This window comes from Gorilla gorilla, chromosome 9 (genome assembly GCF_029281585.2).
Source record: "Gorilla gorilla gorilla isolate KB3781 chromosome 9, NHGRI_mGorGor1-v2.1_pri, whole genome shotgun sequence".
NCBI classification, from domain to species: domain Eukaryota; kingdom Metazoa; phylum Chordata; class Mammalia; order Primates; family Hominidae; genus Gorilla; species Gorilla gorilla.
The window spans coordinates 62,053,558-62,063,446 of record NC_073233.2 but is presented as its reverse complement, the minus strand read 5'-3'; the positions used below and the strand labels follow the sequence as shown (position 1 = coordinate 62,063,446).

The 9,889-nt window shown below is 38.9% G+C and overlaps 1 protein-coding gene across 1 annotated transcript; it reads left to right on the top strand.

Moving 5' to 3' along the window:
• The first annotated feature begins 2,495 nt into the window (after nucleotides 1-2,495).
• On the top strand, nucleotides 2,496-9,488 carry LOC101140962 (olfactory receptor 4C45-like). Its single transcript, XM_019036141.4, is given in 2 exon segments — nucleotides 2,496-2,793; nucleotides 8,866-9,488. Coding segments are annotated over 2 exon segments (921 nt in total).
• The last annotated feature ends 401 nt before the right edge of the window (nucleotides 9,489-9,889 follow it).

Below are 9,889 nucleotides of genomic sequence, written 5' to 3'. Positions count from 1 at the left end.
TGCCAAGCGAGAGTAAATGAAGGACCTGACTGTTGCTTTGCCAAACATTCCAACGAGGCCAATTACTAATCCTCTGGATACTAGAAAGGTCAGTGCATTGCCAAATCCTGCAGTCTGTGATAGTCTATTTAAATATTTCCCTAGAGCCAATGAAGAAAGAATTACAAAGAAGGACGTGTGAGCAAATGACAGCAGCAGAGACAGGAAGAAAAATGATGAAGATATGTTTGAGAGACACCACTCCTGAGCTTAGTGGGTTTCTAGGAAAACAGAATTGAAAGAAGAACTTGAATCAGAAATAAAAGGAATTCTCTCACCACATTTTTCAGGGACTCAAGGAAACAAAATTTCATCAGAATAGATTTAAGAAAACAATATCCAATCAAGTGGATTTGATTTACTTACTCATTTTATAGTTGCATTTTCCAAATTTGAAGAATTTTGCCTTATTCCTAGTTTTTAATTTGGATTGAATATAGTCCTAAGAGATCTGAAGAATAGATATATTTTGAAGATTGGCTTATACATTCATAGGAAACCCAGAAAGTGAGTAGACACTCAATCCTAGAGATACTGAAGTTTTCTAACTGAAACAGCTTGTTTTCTTAGTAAATTCAGACTGACAATGGAAAGCAAAATAAACTAAAATGTCAGAACTGGGAGAGCCATCTAGAGAATTCCAATATCCCACTTGTCAACTCATAGAGTCTATTTGTGGGCGTGTTCCATGCCTGCAGGAGAAGAAAGCAGTGACCACACTCAACCTAAAATTGGAGGAGCCCACAATCAAGTAGATCTGGGTCAGTGAAAACTAAACCTTTCCTCCCAGATTTTAAGCAGATTAACTTGTTTTAGCCAATTTGTTTTCAGTGAAGTAGTTTTTGTCATTACATACTTGACTTAAAGTTGAGTATTTTTCTCTGAAAATGAATTTGGACACACTGACATAAAAATATCAATAGAAAAGACTATGCATAATGTTGCCAGACCAGATGCTGCTAAGAACTACTGAAGTCACTTTTAAAATATCATGGCTAATATTTATGTCTCACTGAATACACTGATTCTGTAGATTTCTGTTTGTCATGCTTGAAATGTTTTTCCCCTTTTCGTGACTTCCATATTACTACACCGAAGTTAGAATTTGTGAATTAAATCCATTAAGAATGATTAACCTTATAGTCACCATCTACAGAAGCCATGAATAAAGAGAAAGCAACTTAGCAACTGAGTTTTCCTGAAAACCAAAGATGTTTTTACTCATCTTTAATGAAGCTCAGAGGTCATGATGCTGACTGATTTCTGTTTCTAGAAACTTTTGAGGAAAACTATGTGGTTACATTTTTGCCAGGGGTTAGGGAAAGAAGGAGAAAAGTGGGAGGAGAAGAAATAAAATATCTTATGCTCTTTTGTAACAACATGTACTTACTCTTGAAACTCTTTGTCCAGATTACTCAAAAATATCTACATTCTTATATATATTCAATGTTTTCAGTTAGCAATACAAATTTCCAGTTGTTTACCAGTTAGCAATGAAAACTACAAGTTCATCTTAAATGACAGAACTTATGCCAAAAGAGAAAATTGCATTATCTCAGGTGACCCAAACATTTCTGTCTTGCCAATAGAAAACTCAGGGAAAACATCATGACTCATTTAATTCCATTTGTAAGATGTGAGTGGGGAAATATATCTAATCCAGTGTATAATTCTACATGTGATAAAAGTCCAACAGTGAGGAAAATTTATTTATGAAATACCATTAAATTTTATAAGTTTGCACCACTTATATAGCCACAATTAAAGATGCAGAAAGAGTGAGCATGAAAAAAGGGGTCATTTAGAGATAGATGCAACATTCAGGGATGTTGAATGAATTATCCTCAATGAGCTGTTATTGTGATAGTTACCCAGCATTCCAAAAGAAAAATATCTCCATTTTCAGCTCTGTCTCAATCTGTGTACATGTGCATTTATATGATAGAAAAGGACAATAGATCACAGAACATAGCTGGCTTAGAATTAGTAAGGCTTTGTACTTTAGTATCGAATATGCATATTAGTATCTAATACACATACTGGGTTCATATACCTAAAAATAACCATAAAAAGAGAAAGGATAATTTCAAAACAATTGTTATTGATAAGATTTGTCCTCCCCCAAAATGAAAGAAAGCCATAAGTGAAATTTTAGGGCCAGAAAGGAAGTTTGGAAGTCAACATTTATAGCAAGATCTTGTTTTATTGTAGTACTTGCAAGATATTATCACTATTTCATTAATACGTGAAATAGGAGAAATCTACTCTTCTGTTCTTCTTTGTAACTCTGCAAAACAGCAGAGGTGAGTGGCAATGTCGCTCCATCACCCCCAAAAACCAGGACTAAAGAGGTGATCAAATAGTTTAATATTGAATTTAAAATGTCATCATTCAGAAATACTATTTTTTTTCAGATGTGCCATAAACACAGAACCTGAGCTAAATCTGTGAAAAAGATGAACAATGTAACAGAATTCATACTGCTGGGCCTCACTCACAATCCAGAACTGCAGAAATTCTTGTTTGTTATGTTTTTAATCACCTACTTGATCACATTGGCAGGTAACCTGCTCATCTCATTCATCATCTTCATCAGCCCAGCCCTGGGTTTCCCCATGTACTTTTTTCTTTCCTATTAGTCCATTATAGATATTTTCTACTCTTGTTCCATAGCCCCTAAAATGATCTTTGACTTGATCTCTGAAAAGAACACCATATCCTTCAATGGCTGCATGACTCAGCTCTTCACAGAACATTTCTTTTTTTATTATTATTATTATAGTTTAAGTTTTAGGGTACATGTGCACAACGTGCAGGTTTTTTACATATGTATACATGTGCCATGTTGTTGTGCTGCACCCATTAACTCATCGTTTAACATTAGGTGTATCTCCAAATGCTATCCCTCCCCCCTCCCCCCACCCCACAACAAGTCCCAGTGTGTGATATTGCCCTTCCTGTGTCCGTGTGTTCTCATTGTTCAATTCCCATCTATGAGTGAGAACATGCAGTGTGTGGTTTTTTGTCCTTGTGATAGTTTGCTGAGAATGATGGTTTCCAGTTTCATCCATGTCCCTACAAAGGACATGAACTCATCATTTTTTATGACTGCATAGTATTCCATGGTGTATATGTGCCACATTTTCTTAATCCAGTCTATCATTGTTGGACATTTGGCTTGGTGCCAAGTCTTTGCTATTGTGAATAGTGCCACAATAAACACACGTGTGCATGTGTCTTTATAGCATCATGATTTATAATCCTTTGGGTATATACCCAGTAATGGGATGGCTGGGTCAAATAGTATTTCTAGTTGTAGATCCCTGAGGAATCGCCACACTGACTTCCACAATGGTTGAACTAGTTTACAGTCCCACCAACAGTGTAAAAGTGTTCCTATTTCTCCACATCCTCTCCAGCACCTGTGTTTCCTGACTTTTTCATGATCGCCATTCAAACTGGTGTGAGATGATATCTCATTGTGGTTTTGATTTTCATTTCTTTGATGGCCAGTGATGATGAGCATTTTTTCATGTCTTTTTTGGCTGCATAAGTGTCTCCTTTTCAGAAGTGTCTGTTCATATCTTTTGCCCACTTTTTTATGGGGTTGTTTTTTTCTTGTAAATTTGTTTGAGTTAACTGTAGATTCTGGATATTAGCCCTTTGTCAGATGAGTAGGTTGCAAAAATTTTCTCCCATTCTGTAGGTTGCCTGTTCAGTCTGATGGTAGTTTCTTTTCCTGTGCAGAAGCTCTTGAGTTTAATTAGATCCCATTTGTCAATTTTGGCTTTTGTTGTCATTGCTTTTGGTGTTTTAGACATGAAGTCCTTGCCCATGCTTATGTCCTGAATGGTATTGCCTAGGTTTTCTTCTAGGGTTTTGATGGTTTTAGGTATAACATTTAAGTCTTTAATCCATCTTGAATAATTTTTGTATAAGGTGTAAGGAAGTGATCCACTTTGGATCAGATAGTTGTAGAAATGTGGCATTATTTCTGAGGGCTGTTCCATTGATCTATATCTCTTTTTTGGTACCAATACCATGCTGTTTTGGTTACTGTAGCCTTGTAGTATAGTTTGAAGTCAGGTAGCATGATGCCTCCGGCTTTGTTCTTTTGGCTTAGGATTGACTTGGTGATCCGGGCTCATTTTTGGTTCCATATGAACTTTAAAGTAGTTTCTTCCAATTCTGTGAAGAAAGTCATTGGTAGCTTGATAGGGATGGTGTTGAATCTATAAATTACCTTGGGCAGTATGGCCATTTTCATGATATTGATTCTTCCTACCCATGAGCATGGAATGTTCTTCCATTTTTTTGTGTCCTCTTTTATTTCATTGAGCAGTGGTTTGTAGTTCTCTTTGAAGAGGTCCTTCACTTCCCTTGTAAGTTGGATTCCTAGATATTTTATTCTCTTTACAGCAATTGTGAACGGTAGTTCACTCATGATTTGGCTCTCTGTTTGTCTGTTATTGGTGTATAAGAATGCTTGTGATTTTTGCACATTGATTTTGTATCCTGAGACTTTGCTTATCAGCTTAAGGAGATTTTGGGCTGAGACAATGGGGTTTTCTAGATATACAATCATGTCATCTGCAAATAGGGACAATTTGACTTCCTCTTTTCCTAATTGAATACCTTTTATTTCCTTCTCCTACCTAATTGCCCTGGCCAGAACTTCCAACACATGTTGAATAGGAGTGGTGAGAGAGGGCATCCTTGTCTTGTGCCAGTTTTCAAAGGGAATGCTTCCAGTTTTTGCCCATTCAGTATGATATTGGCTGTGGGTTTGTCATAGACAGCTCTTATTATTTTGAGATATGTCCCATCAATACCTAATTTATTAGGATTTTTTAGCATGAAGGTTGTTGAATTTTGTCAAAGGTCTTTTCTGCATGTATTGAGATAATCACGTGTTTTTTGTCTTTGGTTCTGTTTATATGCTGGATTACATTTATTGATTTGCATTTGTTGAACAAGCCTTGCATCCCAGGGTTGAAGCCCACTTGATCATGTTCGTTAAGCTCTTTGATGTGCTGCTGGATTCGGTTTGCCAGTATTTTACTGAGGATTTTTTCATCAATGTTCATCAAGGATATTGGTCTGAAATTCTCTTTTTTGGTTGTGTCTCTGCCTGGCTTTGGTATCAGGATGATGCTGGCCTCATGAAATGAGTTAGGTAGGATTCTCTCTGTTTCTATTGATTGGAATAGTTTCAGAAGGAATGGTACCAGGTCCTCTTTGTATCTGTGGTAGAATTTGGCTGTGAATCCTTCTGGTCCTGGACTCTTTTTGGTTGGTAAGCTATTGATTATTGCCACAATTTCAGAGCCTGTTATTGGTTTATTCAGAGATTCAACTTCTTCCTTGTTTAGTCTTGGGAGGGTATATGTGTCGAGGAATTTATCCATTCCTTCTAGATTTTCTAGTTTATTTGCGTTGAGGTGTTTGTAGCTTTCTCTGATGGTAGTTTGTATTTTTGTGGGATCGGTGGCGATATCCCCTTTATCATTTTTTATTGTATCCATTTTTATTGTATCCATTCTCTCTTTTCTTGTTTATTAATCTTGCTAGCAGTCTATCAATTTTTTTGATCTTTTCAAAAAACCAGCTCCTGGATTCATTACTTTTTTGAAGGTTTTTTTGTGTCTCTATTTCCTTCAGTTCTGCTCTGATTTTAGTTATTTCTTGCCTTCTGCTAGCTTTTGAATGTGTTTGCTCTTGTTTTCTAGTTCTTTTAATTGTGATGTTAGGGTGTCAATTTTGGATCTTTCCTGCTTTCTCTTGTGGGCATTTAGTGCTATAAATTTCCCTCTACACACTGCTTTGAATGTGTCCCAGTGATTCTCGTATGTTGTGTATTTGTTCCTGTCGGTTTCAAAGAACATCTTTATTTCTGCCTTCCTTTTGTTATGTACCCAGTAGTAGTTCAGGAGCAGGTTGTTCAGTTTCCATGTAGTTGAGCGGTTTTGAGTGAGTTTCTTAATCCTGAGTTCTAGTTTGATTGCACTGTGGTCTGAGAGACAGTTTGTTATAATTTCTGTTCTTTCACATTTGCTCAGAAGTTGCTTTACTTCCAACTATGTGGTCAATTTTGAAATAGGTGTGGTGTGTTGCTGAAAAGAATGTATATTCTGTTGACTTGGGGTGGAGAGTTCTGTAGATGTCTATTAGGTCTGCTTGGTGCAAAGCTGAGTTCAATTCCTGGGTATCTTTGTTAACTTTCTGTCTCGTTGATCTGTCTAATGTGTACAGTGGGGTGTTAAAGTTGCCCATTGTTATTGTGTGGGCATCTAAGTCTCTTTGTAGTTCACTCAGGACTTGCTTTATGAATCTGGGTGCTCCTGTATTGGGTGCATATATATTTAGGATAGTTAGCTCTTCTTGTTGAATTGATCCCTTTACCATTATATAATGGCCTTCTTTGTCTCTTTTGATTTTTTTTGGTTTAAAGTGTGTTTTATCAGAGACTAGGATAGCAACCCCTGCCTTTTTGTTTTCCATTTGCTTGGTAGATCTTCCTCCATCCCTTTATTTTGAGCCTATGTGTGTCTCTGCACATGAGATGGGTTTCCTGAATACAGCACGCTGATGATTCTTGACTCTTTATCCAATTTGCCTGTCTGTGTCTTTTAATTGGATCATTTAGCCCATTTACATTTAAAGTTAATATTGTTATATGTGAATTTGGTCCTGTCATTATGATGTTAGCTGGTTATTTTGCTCACTAGTTGATGCACTTTCTTCCTAGCCTTGATGGTCTTTACAATTTGGCATGTTTTTGCAGTGGCTGGTACCGGTTGTTCCTTTCGATGTTTAGTGCTTCCTTGAGGAGCTCTTTTAGGGCAGGTCTGGTGGTGACAAAATCTCTCAGCATTTGCTTGTCTGTAAAGTATTTTATTTCTCCTTCACTTATGAAGCTTAGTTTGGCTGGATATGAAATTCTGGGTTGAAAATTCTTTTCTTTAAGAATGTTGAATATTGGTCCCCACTCTCTTCTGGCTTTTAGAGTTTCTGCCAAGAGATCCACTGTTATTCTGATGGGCTTCCCTTTGTGGGTAACCCAACCTTTCTCGCTGGCTGCCCTTAACATTTTTTCTTCATTTCAACTTTGGTGAATCTGACATTTATGTGTCTTGGAGTTGCTCTTCTCGAGGAGTATCTTTGTGACATTCTCTGTATTTCCTGAATCTGAATGTTGGCCTGCCTTGCTAGATTGGGCAAGTTCTCCTGGATAATATACTGCAGTGTTTTCCAACTTGCTTCCATTATCCCTGTCACTTTCAGGTATACAAATCAGATGTAGATTTGGTCTTTTCACATAGTCCTATATTTCTTGGAGCCTTTGTTCGTTTCTTTTATTCTTTTTTCTCTAAACTTCCCTTCTCGCTTCATTTCATTCATTTCATCTTCCATCACTGATACCCTTTCTTGCAGTTGATTGCATCAGCTCCTTAGGCTTCTGCATTCTTCACGTAGTTCTCAAGCCTTGGCTTTCAGTTCCATCAGCTCCTTTAAGGACTTGTTTGCATTGGTTATTCTAGGCATCCATTCGTCTAATTTTTTTTCAAAGTTTTTAACTTCTTTGCCATTGGTTTGAATTTCCTCCTGTAGCTCAGAGCAGTTTGATTATCTGAAGCCTTCTTCTCTCAACTTGTCAAAGTCATTTTCAGTCCAGCTTTGTTCCTTTGCTGGTGAGCTGCATTCCTTTGGAGAAGGAGAGGTGCTCTGCTTCTTAGAGTTTCCAGTTTTTCTGCTCTGTTTTTTCCCCATCTTTGTGGTTTTATCTACCTTTGTTCTTTGATGATGGTGATGTACAGATGGGTTTTTGGTGTGGATGTCCTTTCTGTTTGTTAGTTTTCCTTCTAACAGACAGGACCCTCAGCTGCAGGTCTGTTGGAGTTTGCTAGAGGTCCACTCCAGACCCTGTTTACCTGGGTATCAGCAGCTGTGGCTGCAGAACAGTGGTGTGTGTAGAACAGCGGATATTGGTGAAATGCAAATGCTGCTGCCTGATCATTCCTGTGGAAGTTTTGTCTGAGAGAAGTACCCAGCCATGTGAGGTGTCAGTCTGCCTCTACTGGGGGGTGCCTCCCAGTTAGGCTGCTTGGGGTTCAGGGACCCACTTGAAGAGGCAGTCTGCCCATTCTCAGATCTCCAGCTGTGTGCTGGGAGAACCACTACTCTCTTCAAGGCTGTCAGACAGGGACGTTTAAGTCTGCAGAGGTTACTGCTGTCTTTTTGTTTGTCTGTGCCCTACCCCCAGAGGTGGAGCCTACAGAGGCAGGAAGGCCTCCTTGAACTGTGGTGGGCTCCACCCAGTTCAAGCTTCCTGGCTGCTTTGTTTACCTAAGCACGCCTGGGCAATGGCAGGCACCCCACCCCCAGCCTCGCTGCTGCCTTGCCGTTTGATCTCAGACTGCTGTGCTAGCAATCAGTGAGACTCTGTGGGTGTAGGACCCTCTGAGCCATGTGCGGGATATAATCTCCTGGTGTGCCATTTTTTAAGCCCATTGGAAAAGCGCAGTATTAGGGTGGGAGTGACCCGATTTTCCAGGTGCTGTCTGTCACCCCTTTCTTTGACTAGGAAAGTGAACTCCCTAACTCCTTGTGCTTCCTGAGTGAGGCAATGCCTTGCCCTGCTTTGGCTTGTGTATAGTGCGCTGCACCCACTGTCCTACACCCACTGTCTGGCTCTCCCTAGTGAGATGAACCCAGTACCTCAGATGAAAATGCAGAAATCACCCGTCTTCTGCGTCGCTCATGCTGGGAGCTGTAGACCGGAGCTGTTCCTATTGGGCCATCTTGGCTCCACCTCCCCCACAGAACATTTCTCTGTGGCAGCTGAGATCATCTTATTAAATGTCATGGCCTATGACTGCTATGTGGCCATCTGTAAGCCCTTGCACTATGCAACCATCATGAGCCAACCTATGTGTGGATTCCTGATGGTGGTGGCTGGGATTCTCGGATTTGTATGTGGTGGGATCCAGACTTTGTTCATAGCCCAGTTACCATTCTGTGGCCCCAATGTCACTGACCACTTTATGTGTGGTTTAGTACCTCTTCTGGGGCTGGCCTGCACAGACACTCACACCTTGGGGCCTCTGATTTCTGCCAACAGTGGGTCACTGTGTTTCCTCATTTTTTCCATGCTGGTTGCTTCCTTTGTCATCATCCTGTGCTCCCTGAGGACTCATAGCTCTGAAGGGCATCACAAAACTCTGTCTAGCTGTGCCTCTCATATCTTCACTGTCATCTTATTTTTTGTCCCTTGTTCATACCTGTATCTAAGACCTCTAACCTCCTTCCCCACTGACAAAGCTATGACTGTGTTTTGCACCATATTTACACATATGTTGAACCCTTTAATCTACACCCTCAAAAATAAAGATGTGAAAAATGTCATTAAGAAGTTCTGGAATCAAATAATGACAAGTTATGATAAATAAGTCTTGTGACACAAACATTTAGGCAAGAATATCTGGTGATATTTTATGGAGATTTATTCTATTTCTTGATTGATTAAACTTGGGACAATCAATTATCTTATGCTGTCTCCATCAATTTTTATTTGGAGGACATATATTAGGCTGGGTTGACATATTCATTAAGGAACAGTAGTGCCAACAGTCCATGATACTTTTAGGAGCCCTTGAAATGCTTAATGCTTAAAAGAAGAAGAAGAAAATGAATATAATCTAAGTACAACTGGATTATATTTGGATTATATTTATCTTTATGCCAATACACTTATAAAATTTAATTTTTATTACTTTTTATGGAGGAAAGAACTCACAAGGGCAAAAGTTTCAAGGGCTCACAAAATTTATATTGTTGCCTGTTTGTGGGT